Source organism: Cyprinus carpio, chromosome A5 (assembly GCF_018340385.1).
Source record: "Cyprinus carpio isolate SPL01 chromosome A5, ASM1834038v1, whole genome shotgun sequence".
Lineage (NCBI taxonomy): Eukaryota > Metazoa > Chordata > Actinopteri > Cypriniformes > Cyprinidae > Cyprinus > Cyprinus carpio.
Genome location: NC_056576.1, coordinates 30,173,759 through 30,197,626, shown reverse-complemented (window position 1 = coordinate 30,197,626; position 23,868 = coordinate 30,173,759). Strand labels below are relative to the sequence as shown.

At 36.6% G+C, this 23,868-nt stretch overlaps 1 protein-coding gene across 1 annotated transcript in view; it reads left to right on the top strand.

The window, feature by feature from the left end:
* Positions 1-1,242: 1,242 nt before the first annotated feature.
* LOC122145082 (transmembrane protein 211-like) overlaps positions 1,243-23,868 on the top strand; it is a 123,403-nt gene continuing 100,777 nt past the window's right edge. The window contains exon 1 of the mRNA XM_042756850.1: positions 1,243-2,074. Within this exon, the coding sequence (XP_042612784.1) occupies positions 1,763-2,074 (312 nt within the window). The 5' untranslated portion in view covers positions 1,243-1,762. The remainder of the gene's footprint in view (positions 2,075-23,868) is intronic.

The window sequence follows — 23,868 nt, the reverse complement described above, 5'->3', positions numbered from 1 at the left end:
TAAATTATTGTTTTCTATTTGAATATACTTTAAAAAAATAATTTATTCCTGTGATGCAAAGCTGAATTTTCAGCATCATTACTCCAGCCTTCAGTGTCACATGTAACATCCAGTCTGTCCACATGATCATTTAGAAATCATTCTAATATTCTGATTTATTATGAGTGTTTGAAAACAGTTCTGCTGTCTAATATATTTGATGAATAAAAGGTTAAAAAGAACTGCATTTATTCAAAATAAAAAAAAAATCTAATAACACATTCTAATAATATATTTTCTTTACTATCACTTTTTATCAATTTAACACATCCTTGCTGAATAAAAGTATTGATTTTATTTAAAAAAAAAGAAAAGAAAAAAAGTTACTGACCCCAAATTACTGACCAGTAGTGTATATTGTTATTTACAAAATATTTATATTTTAAAAACATAGCTTCTTTTTTTTTTTTTTTTTTTTTTTTTTTTACTTTTTTATTCATCAAAGTATCCTAAAAAAAAGTATCACATGTTCTGAAAAAATATTAAGCAGCAGAACTGTTTCCAACTTTGATAATGAATCATCATATTAGAATGATTTCTAAAGGATCATGTGATAATGATCCTAAAAATTCAGCTTTGCATCACAGAAATAAATGATAATTTAAAGTATAATAAATGTAAAAACATTTAACTACAAATTTAAAAACAATTATTTTAAATTGTAATAATATATCACAATATAATTTTTTTTTCTTTTTGATGAGCAGAAGAAACTTCTTTCAAAAACATTAAAAATAGTAATGTTTCCAAACTTTTGACCTGTACTATATATATATAGTAAAGGTTTCCGTGATGCTTGTGCTTTATTTGATGCTCAATATTTGTTACATTTTGTTTCCATTCTCATAATGCACACTACAGTACATATAACAAGTGAAAAGTTCACGGCGCGATAAATCACCACCAGAGGGCAGCGTGAGACGCTACACGCTTACACTGTTTGAAAATAGACCTACTTCAGAATCCTAATCCTAATTCAGATAAAACTGAAATATAAATAATACTTGATTTATGGTTGTTTACGTTTATATATATATATATATATATATATATATATATATATATATATGTGTATATATATATATTTGGGTTGCTGAATTATACTTGTTCATCTCATGTTTAATAATGTGCTTTTATCGGTGCGAGTATGTTGAGGTCAGGCAAGGGAACGAATCTCAGGGCGTGAAATTATAATGATGGCATAAGTTTATTACACGTTTGAGGGTTTGAAAAAAAAAGTGTGTGATTCAGATTTTCATGAATCAAAAACAAGTTTGAACACCTTCGCGGTGGCGGTGACGCCCACATCCATGTGACTGTGGCATTGGCAAGCGTGTAAGTTTGTGCTCTCACTCCTGCAGCGCGCGAGCCGAGGAAGATGATGATGATGATGATGATGATGGTGGTGGTATGTGGGCTGTGAGTAACACAAACTGAACGGATTCAGATCTTGCTACACAGTGAGCACCTGCGGGTGGCAGTTCTGAGTGCTTGAGCTCTGGGTGTGACGGCTGTCTTTTGTCCTGCACCTGCTTCCTCTCAGATGAACGGGAATATCTTCGCTATTGAACTGGATCGTGCTGGAATTACATTTAATTGAAAAGTTACGCGTGCTTATGCTCACTAGTTCACTGGTGCATCTGTCTTAACGCATCTTTAACTCATGTGTTTATGTGATTATTGGTGCTCATCTAATGTCACACAGTGAGCGAGCGCGCTCCAGATGCACGCGCTGTTCGGTCGGAATTGGAAAGGGCTGGGAATCGATCTGTCTCCGGTCTCGTTGCCCCACGCTGCCGTGAGGATGTTCAGCTGTGTCGGGTGTTTTTGGGTGCTCCTGTCCTCCGCCCTGGTCGCGATTTGCAGTTTTAGTTTCATCTCTCCCGCGTGGATAGTGAAGGAGCACCTGAAAAACAAGGACTCTGTGAGTTTCGGGCTCCTGTGGCACTGCTCCGAGTCTCTGGATCATATGTACAGATGTTACACCTTTGGCGGGCTGGGCAGATTTCAAGAGATTCCATCAAGCTCTTGGCAGGTAGGCTGGATATGGATATATGCATATAAACATGCACTAACTCATAACAGTATGAAATGTATTAGCTATAAAAATTGAGGATACCGCAACTTTTGAATAAAATGTAGCTTGACCTAAGAATTACAGCATCAGTCTTAAGCTCACATAGCAGAACTTTTCTGTCCTAGGCTTTGATTTTAAAGAAAAATATTTCATTTAAACATTTTCTAGTTTTAAAGAATAAATTCAAACGGATGAAAAGTTTTTTTTAATTATTATTATAAAACCATTTGTTTATCTTTGAAGAGTTGAAATGTAAGATTTTGATCTTGTTCTTCATCCAGACATTTTTAATTTCCTCATTATAAATTCATAAAAAGTGTTAACATCAAGGAAATGCAATTTGATCTTGTTCTTCATCCAGACATTAAAAAAATAAAAATTAGATTTTTTATTTTAATTTTAAACATAATTAGAGTAGATTTTACTTGTCCATATTTGAAAATCTAAATCAGAATGAATGGATATATTTTAATTTTCATACACTGGAAGTTATTCAACACATTTGTTAGCAACTGCAAGGCTTATCCAACTTATCCTCTTGAAGGCAAAATCAAAAAAAGTGAAACAATGGTGAATACTATCACACACTCAAGAAGCCATATGCAATATACCAAATTAGATTATACCTCTTGGTTGATTGTTTAAATCCATATTCAGATCTTTATTCAGACATGCAATGAATGTTTTAACAAAGTCAAAACCATATAGTGTGAAGAAGTTTCCTTTTACAAGATTTTACTTTTGTTGTAATTGAATAATCACCCTTATATTGCTTTATACACTCATGGCATATATGTCTCTTGGCACATTCCTGGTTTTTGATAGGAAAAGAAGAGCAACCATTGCTTATCTCAGTGCAGGATATAAGAGTTTTGCTCATTTGACATACACAGGTCTATTCTTAGCAGCAAAGTGCATCAGTTTTTTCAATAATTAAAAGCCCATAAAACAAGAGTCTACTCTAAATGGGACCATCCCAGTAAATGCTGATCAGTCCTACTGGTAAAAGTAAAAACATAGCCTGTTGAAATTTCCTTTTGACGTTCACAACTTTGTAAAGTTTAAAATGTATCTGGTGTGTCTTAAAACTGGGTCACTTGAAAATGGTCAACACCTAAGCAAAGGGGACTGTGTCAAATAAGGCTCAAGATTTCTGGAATGGTTAGTCAGACAGTGAGTATGTGTTTATCAGGCTTTATCTGACTGTCCTCACCAATGTTTGTCAATTCAGAGCTGATTTTCCTTGGGGAACACCTGCCTGTAGCAGCTTCATCATAGAGTCTTTTCACTGCACCCAGTGCTTCTGTGAATCTTTTTTTCACCTAAAATATTTAGCATTGTAAGAATTAGCCTCTCACGTGTATTGTATATGATAGGGATGGTAAAGCTAAAGGTCACCTGGAGTAAAAGGCCCCTAGGATGTAATTTTCTCCTTTAACACTACCTGGCAACAAAAACACTACAACTCTTTCCAGAACACCTGTAGTACTGAAACAGAAATGTGGAGTTATTGTGATGGATGTGCAAAGTGGGCTCATATTGACAGCTTCTGACATAATGGAGATTTATGTGTGAAATACACAGGAACTAAAATTGTAGCTCTGTACAGTATTCAGTTGGTTAATTGAACAGTATGTTGTAATGAAAAATGTCTGAAAGAAGAGGACACCGATTCGCTAAAGGTTTTTCTTTTTCTTTCTTTTTTCTCCAGCTGTCTTGCCCCATCAATATTCAATTAATTTTTTTTTGTCATGGAAGGTCTTTAGACCTGTTGTATTCTAGTCACGATTTTCAATGATGTTCAAATTTCTAAGGACATTATCTTAAAAATAAGTAAATGTTCCAAAATTATTATTTTGTTGCATGGCATAGAGGAACCATTTAAACAAGTGAACAAACCTTTTCTTTTCTTTTTTTTTTTTTTTTAGTGTGAAGAAAATTATAATAATCTAAAGAAGCTACTTCCACTATAAAGAACCTTTTATAAAATGGGAAGATTGCATTGGATGTTAAACGTTCTTTAAGGAATCATAGATGCCTTTATTTTAAAGAGTGTAATATAAAATTTGCATTGTCGGTAAACAACCCATGTGAAGGAAAATTCACAAATGAGTTCTCTCTAATGTCTTAGTTGATGTTCCTAAACAGTTAAAACATAAATGCATTGTAGTAAATGGAGATGTTTAACAGATCTCAACAAGGTCACTAACTACTCAGATCTGAGTAAAAAGAGATTTAACTAAATAATATTTAAACTATATAATATTTTGAATGCTTTGTGGAGGCTTTCCATTGACTTAAACTGCATCCCTACCCTGCCTCTAAAAATACATCTTACACAAACCTCTTCATGGTATTAAATTTTAATTTATACATTATTTTATTTCAGTTGTCCCAGAAGGACATAAAGTCCATTGTAATGTAGTTTAGCATCTGTGCTGGCCTGTTCTCAACAGACCTTTTACATTTCGGATAATACAGAACACAGTAGTCTTCCTCTTGTTCCCTTAATATTGTACCCATAAGCTCACTCGCTCTGTTTTCTCTTGTGTCTTATGATTTATGTATGGCTGAAAAATTAGCATTTGAAAGGAGATATTAATAAGTTGCATTTCTTGGATTTGTGGTAGAATTTGAAAGGCATATTATAAAGATGTTTTGTCCATACTCAAGGCATTCAAGAAGGAAAGAAAGGAATGGGAGTAATGTTTGGCAGTGATGTGTGTGCAGCTTCTGCTAAATGCTTCAGTACGTAACTGAGTGTACACAGCTCTGACTGCTGAATCATTTTTTTATGAGCATTGTTAGCACTGCCGTCTTTGTTGTTTTAGAGGTGAAGGGTTTGATAATGTTTCTGAGTAAGCTATAAAATGTACATCTTTAAAGTTGATGCGCGTAATTATATTTTCAGTGTTAAAATACTTTCTCCTCTGTTTAATGTGCTGCTGTCAACATTGAGTTTGAGTGTTTGGTCGACTTCTGAATTAACCAGTTGTGTGAGTTTGGGGTCTGGCAGATTTCCATAGTTATTTTTTCCACATACTATGGAAGTCAAAGCTGACAGGCACCTGTTTGGTTACGCACATTCCCTTTACAGAAACTTATTAAAAGTTTGTATTAAAAGAGAAATTGCTTGATTGATAGGTCAGTTAAGTTTGTGATCAGTAACACCTGTTATGTGGCTTTTCTTTGGACTTCACTTCTTTTTAAAAAACTCTTGTGGGAAATGTCACTATTTGATTCACTGAAGAAGGCTTGCTTTTTGTTTGCTCTGTTGCAAAATAAAAATAAATTGAAAGTGATTAAGAAGATTAAGTGAGTGCGGATCCCTATGATGCGTTAAAAGAGACAAATAATATTGACTCTTAATTTTAATTGGGCAGCAGTATATTCAGTCATGTCTGGAAACAAATGTTTTCAATATCATTAGGTTATAAGCAATATGGTATCATTTAATAATCTATAATCATTATGGAGATCAGATTTCCTTGCAAATGGTTATATTAAACTCTGGAGATATTGTAACATCCAAACCATAGTTTGGTTGGTTGATTTATTTGTATTTTTTTTTAATTGTTGTGATGCTGAACCATTCACACTGATTCTATGAGCCCTAAGAAGATTTTTTACCCTCAGGTGGAAAACATTAGTTGGCATATTTCTTCAGATGAGCTTTAGGATTTTTTTTTGTCCTTGTGTGGTAAGTTTTGGTATTCATATATTTATTGGCCAATAGATACAGAATGATTTAATTTGTTAAATGATTTGATAACTTTTTCAATGTGGAACCATTCAATCAAGTTTGAGATCTCTACTTAAGGTTTCTCATGCTCAGACACTTGTGTTTGAAAAAAAAATTGTTGGCAAAATACTACTACTTAAATAGGGTTTGAGCATGTTCTGAACTTGAACCCCTAAAAAAAATAAGCAATCTAGCTTGCAAGTTTGCTGGTACATTGATATGAAATGTCATTCTGACATGCTTTACTGGTTCAGTCACGTAAGATATCATGCAATTAGCACTGGCTTATCACTCAAAGGGGAGATCTGTCTCTCTTTTTTTCACTTCTCCTCTCAGATTTGCTGACGGAGGCTGTTGTCATGCATGGGTGGCTGCCTCTCTCAGGTTTGGGTGGTCTCACAGCCATCAAGCAATAAATACTGTACTTTTTCATCATGCCGTCATGGTCCTGCCTCGACTCATTGATGTGCAGATTATTCCATTTATTTCAAGACCCCCCCATCACATATTTCCCATATATCGACACACGCTCATGTTTCTCAGCATGTCCAGTGCCCCTTTCTCTGTAGATGGCAAAGGCTCAAGGGGCTTGTGTTTAGGTCCACAGCATGAAAATGTTATGGAGTTTCATAACTAATAGTACTGCAGTTTTTCCAAGAGGTGAGGTGAAAGTTTTGTGGTTAAAAATTTATTAGTTTTCTATCACTGGATATTACGGACGGTTGTTTAAAGTAAAATAGTTGTCAAATATTAAATCTTTTGCTACTTTAACCTTACCTTGCTCTCTTTCAACATTAAAATTCATTAAAGTGGTGTTCATTTTTGAACATTGTCTTGATGAACAAAATGTGTAGGAGTCATAAACAAACATTTGTTGGTCACAGCTGCAAATGCATAAAAAAGTCTGTTTCCTGTCTTAGCTCTTTCAGTACATTCCTCACTATTGAATCAGCAAAACCTGATCTTCTTGCTTGCTGCCCACATAGTTCATATTGTGAAAATACCCTCTCATGTTTTTGTGCTGCATTATTGAGACATGTTCTAAATTCCCAGTCAGGTTCTCTGTGTTTGTATCCCTTCTTCAGACCCTGTTGTTTTGTGGTGGATCTTTTGTGATTCTCTTTGCCTCCATCATCTCTATGTTTCAAAGCCCCCGTGGGCCAAAGAGCACATGCAAACCTCAGGCTGTCTGGATGCTGTCAGGCAACATTTGGGACTGTGCTTTTACTGCCAGCTTACTCCTGATAGAGAAAATATTAAATGAAGCCAAAAGAAATAGTTTCTGTCCCTTTTAGAAGTACATATTTATATGATGATGATTTTTGTATCTGTAAAAGCAGAAGATTGAGTTAAGAGTTTTGATCTCAAAACCTCTCAGTATGAGTTTGATATGTTAAAAGGAGTTATTTAAAGGGGTAATATGATGCTATTTCGATGCCGGCTCAACATCATGATGTCAGTCAGACATTGGTGATGGACGATGGCATCATCTATTGGCCCAACCCTACAGTGTACACTTTACCATGGGAGGCCATGGGAGTGGAGGTGTGAATGGCAGTAAAGTGATGTAACTGATGCTGGTTGTTCACTTGACAATGACAATATGGAATATGCAATAACACGCATTTTCGTTGAGCTTAGAAATGCAATGGCCAATCAGAGATGCTCGTCAGCACTGAAAACTCTGGAGTTATTGTTGAGTGTGCGTGCTCACTGATTGAGTTCTTTGCGCTTGTGAATTCCCTCATCATAAACAAAACAGTGCAGATATGATGTAAATAAAAGATTCATTTCGTAGCTTCAGTGATTAACGTCATGGACCAAATGTTTGTCTGTGTAGCCAGAGCCATAATACATGACGATACATGCCATTTCCCCAAAATACAGACACAAAACACCAAAAAGTCTTTATATGTATTCTATTAATCAACATTAATAATCTTCATTATAACAATATTAGGAGCAATAATCGACAATAACGATTTATGTCATAATATTGCAACCCTAATTAGCTCCTGTTTTTAAAAGTATAATTTAGCTAAAATTTTAAATAGTGAATTGATATTTGCAACAGTTTAAAGTATTTTGATTGATTGGAGTAATTAGTTAAACTTAAGTATTTGACATTAAAGACAACACCGATACAATTATTAAGGTGGTGATAAAAATTGCCCTCACAAATGTAAATAATGCTCCTGGAAATCAATCCTTTTTTTTTATTGGTCACAAAGTAATTACTTATTCAAATGAAGTTCAAGAAAAGTTTTTTTTTTCTATTTTGCAAGTTGTCTGAGCAGTACATGCAAACTAACTTCCCTATTTAAAAAAACAAAGCTTTACAAGGTAACAGAATATAAAAAAAAATGAATGGCAGATATTTAGGCCAAAGTAGACAAAGATAAAAATCTTTGTCATTAAAAAATAAGAACAAAGATACACATTACAAATACATATAATATATGAATAAATCAAACACTAATAAATCTTTGAATAGTTTTAGCAAGTTAATGAATATGACAGTCTTAATGTATTTGGTCTTGGAGCTCACGCTGCTGTGAGTATGTAAGATATGCTGCTGCTGCATGATTAGGCATATACTGTAGAAATCCTGTAGCAGATCTAGACAGGTGGAGCTGGGGGAGGTGGAAGATTTGTCAAATTCAGCAGAGGCCAATCAGCTTGTGCCAAGTTGTAAATTGTGTGTTTGCTAGCAGATTCCATTTAGTTTTGTACATTTTTCACAGACCTCCAAGCCCTGGACCCCAGTTTGAAACTATCTGGTCTAGGATTCTATATAAATGAGCTATGTAATGCACTAGTGGATGGGCTCACAGTTCAAAGAGCAGTTCCTCACCTCTCTCACACTGTCCATTCGCTCTCTCTCAAGCACACATGCTCTCTTTTTTTCTGGAGGTCCTTGTAGTCTGTATCTTGAGAAGTCAGCTGTAATTTCCTGCATCTGAACCTGTTAAGGGTTCTCAGCCCACGGAACCAAACCACTGAAGCTGCGAGTTTTATCATGGCCGCCACATTGCTGTCTAATGAAATGATGGATGATGCCTAGTTTCTCACTCTCCCTCTTTCACTCTGCCTCTCTTTTCCTCTCAGTGCTGGAATGAGAGAGTTCACACAGAGCAGAGCAGAAGCATGGCGGTCCCAGCAGAGAGAACCCACATATTAAACTGGCACAAGGGCCAGCGGATCAGCTGTCAGGCTGAGAGATATACAACACCACGGCTCCATGCATTTATACAGAGAGCAGAGCAGCATAAGGGGAGGAAGCCTTCAGGTCGAAGTCAGTCACTCAGTTCATGACCCAAGGTTTTTCTCAATGCAGATTTACAGGATCATAGTTAGAGATCTCCTTCTTTCTCTGTAAAGTTCTGCACATAAGTTTACATAGTCCTTGCATTCTCTATTAAAATAAAACTGAGAAAGGTTTTTTTTTCCATTTTTTTATGAATTTAATTATAAAGATATTGCAGTTTCCTTAAGGGATATGTAAATGTATGAGCAGAACTTTATGGCTCTCTTGTTCCTGTTGGACATTCAGTGAATCAACAAAGCCTTTGGCTAATGGAAATATCCTTCTTTTGTGTGTGATGGTAACTTGCAGTGATAAGGTAAGAGATATATAAGAGTTGTGTTTGTGGAACAGGACTCTGGGGAGAAGCTACCACCAATCAGATCAAGTCCAGAGAGGATGGGAAAGCAAATGAGTGTCATTCCCATTTATTCACTTTTTTCCTTCAGCCCTGTTAACAACTTGTATTAACATCCATCTCGGGTGATCCAATCACAAGAGGTCAGGAAAGACAGATCACTCTTCTCAATTGTTGCCTCAACTGTATCTCCTATGTATACCATTTTTGTAGTCTCTTATGCTCACCAAGGCTGCATGTATTTGATCAAAATACAGTAAAAACAGTAATATTATGAAATATTATTACACTTTGAAATAATTATGTATATTAATATATTAGAAAATGTAATTTATTCCTGTGATTCAAAGCTGATTTTTTTTAAGCATTATTACTAATATCTCATGTTATTTTTGAGATATTTTTATTATGTTGTTTTTTTGTTCTAGTGTAAATTTTTTTTTTTTTATATGTTTTGAAGAGTTGTTTTTTAATATTTTTGTGAAAACCATGATACATTTTTCATGTTTTTTTGTTTTTTTTTAAATAAAAACTTCAAATGAACAGCATTTATTTGAAATAGAAAACTTTTGTAGTATTCTAAATGTCTTTACTATCACTTTTGATGAATTTATTGTGAAATAAGTGTTACTTTCTTTGCGAAAAACTTACTAACCACAATATTATCATTATTAAATAGAATATTATTAAAACTTGTAAAATATTTTATATATATTATTTTGTGCCATCCTGAACTTCTCAGTGAAAAGATCACAATGAATTTCTAAGAAGAATTTGGACTATACACTTACTTTTAACCCTGTCCATCAAGATATTAATACAAGGTGTAAACACTGCATTTTCAGTTGTCTTGCAAGGATGAAAAGTGACACACAAAAAAAAGTGAAAGTGACGTGACATACAGCCAAGTATGGTGACCCATACTCAGAATTCGTGCTCTGCATTTAACCCATCCAAAGCACACACACAGCACACAGCACGTAGTGAACACACACCCGGAGCAGTGGGCAGCCTTTTCATGCTGCGGCGCCCGGGGAGCAGTTGGGGGTTCGGTGCCTTGCTCAACGGCACCTCAGTCGTGGTATTGCCGGCCCGAGACTCAAACCCACAACCTTTAGGGTTAGGAGTCAAACTCTCTAACCATTAGGCCACGACGTCCCCGAATATGAATATCGTACTGTTACCTGGAGGGAAAAGTAGAACAGTACTGGGATTTCGCCAGTTTATTTCACAAACATGACAGCCTTAAATAAATGTCAGTAGTTAGAATCAAGGCCTTTGACAGCTTATCATGTCAGAGCAGTTCTCTCCACAAGTGCCCTCCACACTGACCTCATCATCTCAAGGCTTTGTTCCCTCAGGAACTCAAAACAAGAAGCTCTAATTGCAGCAAAGGCATTTGAATACGATAAAGGGCAACAGAAGAGTGACATTGTACTGTAAGTTCAGCGTTTGATGGGATTTATTCTGGCTGTGGTTTATTGATAATACACGGCACATATTAAAATGGTTTTGGACTCTTTTGGGAAACAGCAGTGAGAGGATTGTGGATGAGAGAGCTCAGCGTCGGCATCTGTGGCAGAGATATGGCGACAGTTTGGATTGGATGGCATGCTGGCATGACAGATAACAGTTAATAATAGAGACTGTGTTCTCACAATAGAGTTGAGAAACCGAGTCCTGGTTGCCACATAAAAACATCATAAACAGGAATAAACTCTTTTTGAGCACAAAAGTTTAGGTAGTTTAATCACACTGCAGAATAGAGTTGAGAAACCGAGTATCTATCTATCCCTGTCCGTCCGTCCTGTCTAATTGTGAATCAGTCCATCCAATGCAGAATTCCATATACATCCATCTATCCATCCATCCACCACAGAATTTTGAGTCCATCCATCCATCCATCCATCCATCCATCCAAACTTAAAGGCTTTTACCACATTTATTATTATAAACTTTATCAAGTTAACATCAAGCTAAAATCTTGACTTTTATTGTCTAGTTAAAAGTACAGTAACATGTATTTATTTTTATTTAATTGAATGTTCAATTAATTAAAATTTAGCTTTTTACATTCACATTGCAATTCTAAATCATGTTTTCTGCCTCAATTCAAATTCAGTGTAAATTCAGGAAAAGGCATTTTGAGTTCAGTTCTGAATAGTGCACAACCCTGTAACCTGTTAGGAATCATTCATGGCCAGGCCTAACCTCAAACATTATGGGAAAAACCACAAAACTGTTATAAACTGGTTAAAATTCAGACATCGATCAGAGCTCATCTGTCTGGGTTCTTCACGGCTCAAGGCTAATCACAGTCCTGCCTGTCTGATTTGGTTCATTGTAGCAGGCAGACCAGCCTGAAAGCAATTTGGATTTTTGAGAAATACAGGAGCTTCATTATGTGTCACTGTGTTTGAATTCATTGGGCTTGGGATTTTAGATTTGTTTTTTCTGGCTTTAGGCAAATGTTTTAGAATGATGTTTGTAGCCAAGGCTCAGATGCGTTTGAACAAACAGCTGCTTGGACAGTAGAGTGAGCTGTGATGGATTGAGTTGCCAGTCTGGGATTGGATTAGGGAGATTAACAACGTTAGCAGTGCATGGACTAAGAGGGAATTGTGGGTGATGTGATGCAGTCATAGTGAAACAACATTCACAATCCATTGTACTTCTGTGGAAAATGGATATTAAATGAAAAACAAAAGTTGAGCAGATTTCTTTCTATGCACAGCATTTCATAGTGGCCAGAGCTTCAAATATACCTAAAAAGTATCATAAAAGTAGTTGTTAGGACATGCTATATTTGAAGTGTTTGTCCCGTGGTGACTATGAATTGTTATGGTATAGAAAAATTGTGTGAGGATATAAGAAATGTCCTAGATAAATGTTATTTTAAAATATAAATTTATGCAAAATGTGATATATTTGGAAAGACATTAGGTCTGTGCTGGAACTATTTTTACATGTAACTCTATTCCATAAGTGGAATCCGTGATTGAGAACAATATTAAAATCCCGCCCTGAAAGTTGACGGGATTGGTTACATGTTTGTTTCTCTATACGTTAACTGTTAAAGTTGCGTGTTTTTGTTTGATGGTATTGGTTGTATGTAATTCACGGTTTTAAATCGGACTTTTAAAACAGCACTTTTAGTTGAGGTGTTTGGTTACATGTAAAAATAAACTTCTAAATATCTGTTTAGTAGTTCCAAAACAGATGACAGTTCAATAACTTCTAATTGAGTGATACGAAGCAGCTGTACAAATACACATACTCATCTTTGCACCAATAAAAATTGCACTTACCTGTTACTCCCAAATTATATGTTATACATAATTATTTTTAATATTTGTACACTGGGTTTCCACAGGACCTGTCCAAAAACACACACTTGCATTCTTTGTACTTGACCACTGGTGACATCTTACTAGGGCAGCATCCGAAAAGTTTTGTGGGGTAGAGTAATGGTTTAATGATCTACAGTAAAATATAGAGAGCTTTGGTGATAAATAAGTGAATATTTCATTACTGCAATATTAATTTCTCGCTAGAAATGACATCAAAAGTGGAAAACGTTGATCAAAAACATACATTTACACACAAACTGACCACCGACCACAACTTTCATGGACCTTATTTATTTTTTAGATTTGCTTTCTTTATTTTTTGCTCAAAGGTTTGTGGGTTGTATGAGGAGGATTGTGATATATCTATGCTGCCTTCAAAAATCAGCCAGATGAAGGCAAAAAGTCTGCAAAAAGTCTCAATTTATTTACAGAACATGATGGGATACGCTTAGCCTTGAATACCACTCCAAAGCAGTATTCGAGATTCAGTGTGCATTAAGGGCACTACGCTTTGGCATTTTAAGACTCTTGCTTCCTTACTTCCTGTTGCGTGCACATGCTCTCAAATGGCCAAGACCGCAAATGTCTTTGGTACACTGTAGTTTTAGGGAATGCTGTTGACTGATTCATTTGCACAATGTTTGTCTTTAAAGGTGACATCGGATGCAAAATCCACTTTTACACAGTGTTTGAACTTAAATGTGTCTAGGCAGCATGTGTACACAACCACTTGTTTTTAAATCTCCACAAATCATAAGCACTTTCTCCAAACAAGCCGTTCACAGATTCTTCGCAAAATGATGTCACTTCACAACCCACTGTTTGTGATCCAGCTGCACCTCCAGAAGAAGTAAGTCCCACACTTTAGATTTCTTATGGTTATTTGCAAATCGCCTCTTCCATGGAACAGAGGGGCGGGGTGAGCAGAGCTCATTAGCATTTAAAGAGACATGCATCCGAAACGGATCGCTGTGAACAAAGCTGTTTTTGACAAGGTAAAAAGGGTGTTGTTTTACACGACCACTGTGGAATTTTGACCAAAGTATGTTGCAGACATTTCATGAAGACCCTAAAGAATCATACCAACTTGTGTAAAATGGGCATCCGATGTCCCCTTTAAGCATATTAAAAACTCCAGACAGACATGTAATCAATGATAAAAACTTGATTTTCACCACAGGGGGTCTTTAAGATACTATAATGGTATATTAGAACTTTATTTGCACTGCTTGGGAATAGTAGATTGGATTTATATCTGTTCTCCAGAGCCTCATTTATTTGGCCAAGTGTAAATGGAATGTGCAAATCCAATTGGATAGCAAACTGATCAATCAAGATATAAAATGAAACAGCCACATTCTAGGCCCGTCTAGTTATGGGTTTAGTCTTTGTTGCTGTGTTAGATTACATGTGTGTTCTAGCAGAGCATTTATTGCTCAGACTGACCATTTAATCTTTACATTCGAGTTAATTGGTTTAACTGAAGTAATAACAAATGGACTAAGTGCTGCATTTAGAGATGGTTGAAAAAAATGCCTGACATAAGGTAAAAAGTGCTCCTGAATATCAATTCCAGTGGAGCAAATAAAAAAATTAAAGAATGTTAATTTGTGACACCGTGAGAGACGTGCATTTATTGTGTCATGGTTCACTCACAGTGTTGAGCAGTATTTTTCCCTGCCATTGTGACATTCAGGATCCTGTTCGCAGAACAGTTGGCCTGTTTGCAGGCAAGATGAGTTCTGACTTATTAAAAATAGATTGTGAGGCATTGAAAAAAAGGGAAGGAGGGGCGAGAGAGAAAATTAATACAGATGGACAGGACTGAGAGGAATAGTTTGAGTAAAAGTGAAGGCTAAAAATGGAACAAAATAACGATGAATCAAAGGTAAATATGTAGGAGATGAAATTATGAGAGACCAGGCATAAAAAGAGCAGGCACCTTCTTCCTCTAGGTGGAGGAGAGAATGCTGAGTCAGAGCTTTCACCTCACATGATGTCCATTACTTAAACAGCCTGTCCGCTTCAGCAGCTCCACAGGAGACCCTCTGGGTAGTTTATGTATTGATTTAACCGTGAGCCCAGGACTATTTTTTAGCGTAAATGATTGTTCGCTTGGCTTGATGCGTAGGGTTCATGCTCTGCTGTGGGCTTGTTTCCATCAGCGGCCCTCTCGCGCAAGCCATTTGTAACATGCATGAGCAGATGGATCACTGACCGCACAACAGCCTGCAGAGCAGATGTGTTAAATCTTTTCAAATAAAGAGCTGAGCTGTTGATGTCGGGTCAAAAACCTTTATGAAGCCAGCTTCTCATAAATGTTTGTTCTTTCACACAAACAGTACAAGAAGTTCTCATTTTTCCCTTCCCTGGGGACACTTTAAAAAAGCCATATCACCGAAAACTGGATTTTCGTGGTCATATGAAGTAAGAGTTTGTGCTCTGTAGACACAATCTAGCTCTCAGAATACAAAGGTTGTGTAAATTGATCATTAGCATATGACAGTCCACATTTACAAAGCAACAGGTATTGGCCCGCCCAGTCATGGTGAAGCAGGAAGTAGTCCCTTAAATCACCTGCCCTTCACCAGATTACTAACAGGATTGGGTGTGTGAGAGAGGAGGGGCGCACGCTGGTGTCCTAGTGGGTCCAGGAAGGGAGCGTGGAGGGAATCCCATGCCGCCAGACACATGAGCTGCCGGACCCGTTGTCCGATTTTGAAATGCACCCGTGACTCCAATATATGCAACATATGCTCAGTGAGCCTGGTGTGGATGTATGCATTCCTATAAGATATTACTGTAAACTATGAATATGGGTTAACAGTTTTGGCTCCTCATTTATTCAAATTAGGCAATAATTAGTTAATTAGCAAAATCTATAATCTGTTTTTATATTGGGTGGGTGTACAGCACTTTTGTATGGGCATGGCCCAGCTGTCATTAAGCCCCTGTAAAAAAAAGTGTAAGATATCGCTTTTTTAAGAGCTGTAAGTTTAGTTTTAGGGGTGGACAAACTATTGGAATGTTTATATCAGCACACATCATTTGACTGTAATGCAGAGCAAAAAAATTAAAAATAAAGAAAGGGTCTTATACACAACTTTCATCATGCTCATCTAGTGATCTTTTAACAAGCTCAGCCTATTTTTTTGCGCTGTCCGAGTGAATTTCCACCCACATGTCTCTAGAGTGGAACTAAGCCTTTTTAATTAACGGTTGCACACATTTTGACAAATGCTTTGGATAAAATCGAGATAGCGAATTTGATATTTGTGTACTGTTGCATCACTTTTAACAGACCGCAGACTGCAGAGAGCTTATGGACAGGATGCAGGAGACGCACTTTTAAGTGAGTAAGTGAGTCCTTTTGAGGGAGTGAATTATTTTGCAATCAGGCTGATGCAACTTCTGCTTCTGGGTTTGTAATTCACTCCATCGCATCATTTAAAAACGGCAGCCAACAAACTTGGATTTTTTTAGTCTTCACAAGCCCTCAAAACCAATTTTCTTTTATTTTAGGCATGGTTTGAAGTAAATGTTATGAAGTAAAGTAAGTTTAATTGTGGAAATAAGGTAACAATGTAACAAGGAAATAATTATGTTCTTTTCATAATATGAAAAAGACATAAAATACCATGTTTGTGATTGAGGCTGAAGACAATTAGCCTATTCTGTGATGGTGGTTGTTTAGAGTTGTGTTGAATCTTCAGATGGCAACATGACGAAATCCTCTCCGTCAGTCTCTATCCTGGCCTGTATAGTGAGCACTGCAGTTACAGTAGTATTTCAGGCAGCACAGGAGAGCACTGACAGACTGAAGCACTCATGCATAAATGCAGGAGAAAGTGGACAGAGTGGCTTTTTGGAGAGTGGGTGAGGTGTACTCAAGGACAACTTCCACACTCTCTTTCCTCATCTTTTCAACTCCTAGACGAATTCTAAATGCCCTTGCTCTTTTATTCCATTCATTTGTGTGTGAACATCTACATATATGTAAGGTCTGTCTTGTAAGTTCATGTTTGATGTCATTCATGTTATCAGGTTTCATGTTCTAGTTCATGTCTTTATTTCATCATTCTTTTATTTTGAAGCTCATTGTTATTGACGGTCATAGTCTTGTTAACTCTTTCCTGTTTTGATTTTTTTCAGATGTTTCTTGTTAAATAATTATTCATTTGTATTTATAGCCTTCATGTTCCTTATGTTTCTTGTTGAGTTTTGTTCAGTGTATCCCGCTGTTGACATGTCTATTGTCATGGTTTTTGTTCAAGTTCAAGAACCCGCCCGTCCGTCCGTCCATCCATCCATCCATCGGCTTTGGTTATTAAGCAGAACTAGAAAAAGGTGTTGTTTACCATTTTCAGCTAAAAAGGAAAACTTATTTTCCCTTTGGGAGCCTGAAAATGCAAACTTTTGAAGAAAAGTTTCAAAGTGCAAGTTTTTTGAAAAAGATACTGTTATCGTCTCTTTTGTATGAAAACGCAAATTTGTGAAAACTGTGATGTCATGTGCACTCATATTACAATTTCAGTCTATAGAAATGTTTATGTGTATAGAGCATAGTGTTTCTTTACAAAGTGACATTGCCAACTACTGGCCTGGCATGCATAATACTGTGTTTTTTTTTTTTTTCATTTCTGTGAAACCATGTGCACGGGGATCATTTTGACAACATTTTTATCTGTACGCAAAACTTTTTAAAAACGCAAAGGAAAGGTTTTTCTGTTTTTATGACATTCATTGTTGTGTAAATATACCCAAAGTAAATCGTACCTCCTTTAGGCCACCACTACATCGTCATGCAAAGGAAAAACTCAGGGAATAGGAAGAGTCCAGAGAATCAACGCTGTAGAAATAAGCTGTCAGTGACAGTAGTTACATTAAACAATGAATGAATTGCTAACAGTAGCACACAGCTTAATGCATACAGTACTAAGAAGAATATACTTCAAACTCCCTGCTCTATCTAGAATGTGAAATAAACAGAAGTATGAAGTACATATTTCTAACTGTGACCAACAAGTTATCAAGTTATAATCTCAGAAATGCATTTTCTGTATTTTTTTTTTTCTCTTGCCTGAAATCATTAGAGGTAGAAATCCCTAACTCCAGCCCTATGCCTACTCCTAAGCCTAAATCTATTCCTAAAATCTACTTGGGTTAATGACATTAAACCACAGACTGTCTCTACACAGTCGAGGATAAGTAGCATATCCTTCTTTCTCTACCAGACCTTAATGTGCAGGAAGAGGCATTAATATCCCTGCATCATTATACAGCACTTGTAAACAGGTCTGCTAATGTGTGCAAGTGCTACTTTTCTCACAGTGATGTGTTGTTTGTTTACTCTCACAGACGGATCTCATGATCATTAAGTGAATGCTTTCTCCCCATTTATTATATTTATTTGTATTTTTGTTCATTCATGTTATCTCTAGTAATATGTTTGGTACAAAACAGTGGACGTGTTTATGCATGTATCTGCATGTTTAATTTTAGCTAAGGCTTTTGTCAGTGAGAAATGTCTGGCCCATATTCTTTGTCTTTAACAAGATGAAAAGATGAAAAACTCTTTCTCAGCTCTGAAGCTGCCATACCATCATTAGTACACCTAGAAAATGCCTCCACATTCACAAACCCTCTCATTTGTGCTTAGACCATCGACCATTTTGATGTATTATTTACGGCCCTGCGGAGGGGGAGGAAGGCTGCAAAAGGGGAGGACTGACTGAAAAGAAAGAGTCTGAAAGTGGTGAGAGTGTAATAGGGAGGGGGTAATGTTTTATCTTTTCTCCCTTGTTTTTGCCCCACACTCTTTGCAAAACCCCATGAGACATTAGGGTCCATCAGTGGTGTAGTGCAGGGAATATGCAGATAAGACCTACTTTATTAGTCGGCATTGCATATACCCACTTGTAAATCCCCTCTGATGCACTTCATTCACTAGTGTCTTACATTAGCCAAATCATGACAGTCCAACACATGAGTAGCTAATCCAATCGCATAGGAACATGTACAAATATTCCCTAAAAACTCATTATTAGGAAAATATAGGAACAGTATTATAGAATACAAATTATTGGTTATTGTCCAAAGTGGCGGAGGCAGAAAGTTGTTGGTGGGTGGGTCTCTAAAAGAGTGGGTGGGCCTGAATAATTTGCATCACCCTGCTCAATAATAATAATTAAAGAAAGAAAGAAAGAAAGATGGTCAATAGTAATAATTAAAGTGGGATGGTATGAAAAAAATTGGATGGTGTTTGAAGTATTATATGGTGATTGATTTCAGGTGTTGTTATGAGTTTCATTAGGTGTTCTGATGGGCATTCCAGATTGCATCTGGTTGTTGAACAACATTTTTTTTAATTTTACAGTACCAACACATAGCTAATCTCCACAGATATGACTCGGCGTAGATTAAAGTGTTTGACCAGAAAACAAATGCGCAAACTGCCGCAAATAAGCTGAAAGTTCGGCGTCGCATCCAGGGGCTCAAAACACATTCATCTTCAGTATAAGTAGTGAGACTAATTTCTCTCAGTGATGACGCACTCTCTCCCCTATAAACGCAGGATTTGAAATAGAAAGGAATTGGTTTGGCTACATCTTCTTTAAATAGTACATTAAAAAAAAATAGAAGAACATTAAAAATGTTATCTACAAATTATTACATTTATTGCAAAAATAAATATAATATTCAAGTGCTTTTATGACAGATAAGTAACCATTGATGAAATAGTCATGATAGTCATGGCAACCACATGAAGGAATGCAAGCTGATTCCATTTACTGGATGAGCAGCTAGAAGCAGCAAATATGCTGTATGTATACAGTAAATTAACTTCAGTTTCAGTTCTCACTTATTTTACGGTCATTGCGTTCAAGACTGTATGCGTAATGTACAGTACAGTAGCCACACACCATCAGCACATGTGCGGGAGAACGGGTCCAGCAGTGTATGTATGTTTCTAAGCCATCTTCTGAGTCAAGTGCACCTTACTGATCATTTTTAAGATCTGGTCTGGATTCACAGACTCTGATTTCTGCAGTATAACACAATTTAAGGCATAATTTTCACAGCAAATCAGTCCTCCCCGCAGACCTGGTTTTACGGAGGTGATGGAGGTAAGCATCCTCAGCTGAAGCTGTAATATTGGCCAAACAGATTTGGCAAACGAGCAGTTTCAATTTCCAATGTAATTTGTGTTCTTAACTTTATTTATGACTTCAAAAATAATAATTATTATTATCCTTTCTCTTTTAATTGGCTGAGAAATCAAATACACTGCTGGACCAGGGGCGGAGCTACGAGTGGGCCTGATTGACAGCTTGCCCACCCAGTCAGATCCATGGAAATACATAATGTTTTTATAATACAATTTTAATGTTTAAATTATTTTCATTAATTACTTTTAATTTGTTTTGTTTTTTTTTGTGTTTTGTTTTTACTATATAATAATAATAACAATAGTAATTTGCTAATTAGTATCTTCAGTAATGTTGCGCCTCACTCCATTAAGTCAAGCATCAGACTTTTTTTTCATGTCACTGTTTATATCACAGGGCATTTATACTTAAAAAAATTGGGGGCATAAATTAAGAGTATACCCACTTCTCGAGGCACCACTACATGACTGGCGTCCATTGAGCAGACATGGCTTTTGTGTTCAGTGAGCTGACATTGTGGACTGATGGGGTAGCCTTCATTACAAAACACCAGATTCAGGCCCTGCCCTGCATTCCTCAGCTGGGTCCCATTGATCAGTAGTCAGCTTGTTACTTGTTGGAGCATCTGTTTTACAATATTCTCTGAATTATGGATAATTATATTCCAGCACAATGCTGGATAGTATACCCAGTTGTGTTTGATTGATTCAGGACGGTGTTTTCTTATTTTATAGGAAACAAAAGAGAATTCTACTTAGACTTACGTACAATACAAACAATGCCTATTGCATAAATACATGAAGGCTACGTTAAAAAACTTTAATTAAATACCCATGACTATTTAGTTAAAAAGGAAACACAGCATTTATTAAAATATAGAGCAAAACACAGTTTATATTTTCATGTTAACGTTACTTAAAATAAAAGTGCTAAGATTTAATAATTATGCCTAGCCCCCTTCAAGTCAAGTCAAGTCAAGTCACCTTCATTTATATAGCGCTTTATACTATACAGATTGTGTCAAAGCAGCTTTACAGTGTCAAACAGGAAAATAGTTTGTCAATAATGCAAGAGGAAAATAACAAAATAAATTTTTTCAGTTAAGGTCAGTTCATTGATTCAGTGATGTCATCATCCAGTTCAGCTCTCTTCCAATAGTGTCTGTGCAGTCAATCCGACAATATTGCCAGAAATTAAGCGTCCCCAATTAAGCAAGCCAAAGGTGACAGTAGGGCTGGGTATCGTTCAAAAACGTTAAATATTGATACCGAAACCTTGACTTAGATACCGGTACTTTTTCCGATACCAATTTGATTAAATCCATTTTAACAAGATTACATTACACATTACCTCATAAAACTATATTTTTATCAGTTTGTTGTGGTTTTAACAGACTCAGAGACTCATCTCCTGTACAACTGCACAAAGGAACAAAATGTAACCAACACAATAAATGAGTGCAAATAGTTTTAATAAAGTTCAAATAGTTTTCAGTGTAAAATGAACAGTTTTAAATCAGTATGTGAGGATCACTGCTGCATACTTAAGATCTTTTCAAATCACTCAGCAGTTCTTTTATAAATGACCATGTCCGCTTTTTCAGGAGACAGACAAACCCTCTCTTCACTGATGATGTCCTCAGGACTAATGTCCCTAGGCTGCATTTACAATAGTGTGTTTTTGTTCTAAAATGCATAGCTTAGACAGAATCATCATTTCTATTTATTTTCCACTGATTTACGCAAACTGATGAGCATTAGCTGCTTCCAGCGTTGTCTGCCTATGTTTTCTCTTACGCGATTGCTGTTCTGACTCTGTCGCTACTCATATGTCAATCATATTAAGTCTTCATAACCTGCCTTGTCTCCGACAACGAACGTGCATTACACTTCCAAAAAAGCATTTACAGGGATGAAACATGAAGTTAAGAAACACGCGATTATGACAGTATATGATTTGTATGTGATTTTCATGAGATTCTGCCTATTTTTATAATACTGTGTGTTTATATGAGAAATGCTAAGCAGGTGTAGTGATTAGCTTGATATAAAAGGCTACAAATAACATATTTCTGGTGTATTGTTTGGATTGGTATATAATTAGATCGCAATCGGAGGTTATTACAAACACTCAGTGGTGGTTTAAAGTGAGTTTTGAGTAAAAGCATAGTTTAAATTTTATAAATTGTCTTATGTAGCATGATGCTACAGTGTGAATGAATGGTCATGTAACACGCGTTTTCCTTGACTCCTCACCAGAGCCAATCACCAGCACATGATTTAGGCCCACCAAGCATGCTGGATGCTTACTGGCTCACTGACATTGACAAAATTAACCCCTTAGGTATCGATATTCGGTACCGTACAACAAGACATGTTTCGATACCCCATAGTATTGAGGCAATTTGGTCGGTGCCAAGTATCGAACATGATACCCAGCCTTAGGCGACAGCGGCAAGGAACCAAAACTCCATCGGTGACAGAAATGGAGAAAAAAGCCTTGGGAGAACAAAGCTCAGTCGGGGGGGCCAGTTCTCCTCTGGCCAGACGAAACCAGCATAGTGTGGTTTAATTCCAGGCTGCAACACATGCCAGATTGAGCAGAGGACTTGTCTAGTTCCCGTGGTCTTGTCATGATGACCGTCTAGGTGACGACAGGGGATCTACGCAGGGGATCTGTCTCTAGGGCTCATCTAGTTGACATGCTCTCCGCTGACATTCAGGGCTGTAGAGGTCATCTCTTGGTGCTGATCCAGCATGTGGTCTGGATTAGTACTGTATCTGGGTGGCTACAGTGACCTCAGAATAAGAATGTAACAGACTAATATTAGCATAGATGCCATTCTTCTTACGACATCTCGGGTTATGGGAAGTGTTTCCAGTTCCAGTTAACCATTAGACCTAATTAAGGCAGCCTAACAATTCTTTAATGGATTAGAATTATAGAAATGTGTTAGTGTGTTATGTGTTTGCCAGGTTAAAGAGATGGGTCTTTAATAGGGGTGTAACGATACACTCGTTTTATCAAAGAATCGATTACAAACCCTGATGATGCATTTGCATTGATTGAACATATGCTAAGAATCAAATGAATCCTGATTTCTATAGCGATTCAATGCTTTCAAAATATTTACACATTAATTTACTACAAGCACAAATGGAGACCTTGAACAGTGTTCGTGCCTCGCATCTCTCCTTCACGTGCTCCACGGTTTACCGCCTGTGACTGCCACAGGATTGAGCTCGCGGTCCGTTCGTCTCACTGACACATTTTTTGAGCAGCTGATGTGTGATCTCTCCTTAGGACTCATGGCCAGTAATACTAAAATGAAGTAGTTTTACTTTTCTGTAGTTTTTCAATGGCTCTCGGCATCTTAACGAAGAAATGTAAGTGTCTAAAGCATACGCACAGTTCCATTGAATGATAAATGTATTTTAACAATGCTGATGAACCGAATGTACGAAGGAAACTGTTAAAATAACCACAGCATTAACAACAACCTTGAAATAAGAGTGCAAGGTTTATCTGATAACCAGATGCATGAAAGTAGCGTTCGTTGCTTTAGCAAACAGACATCGGGCGCGTTTTCTTTCAGAATCATCATTCGCTGATGCAGAGGATAAGTTAAATACTTTAGCATTGTATTTTATGAAAATTAGATAAAGAAGTTTTCGCACTGAAAGATCAGTGATCTCGCCCTCATAGACGTGCCATATCTGCAGCTAAGTTGAATTATAAAGCAGAATGAACTGATGAAACATTAAGAAAAAAACAATAAATAAAATTTATGAATGATGCAGTGCTAATTGACATCATTTATTAAAGTACA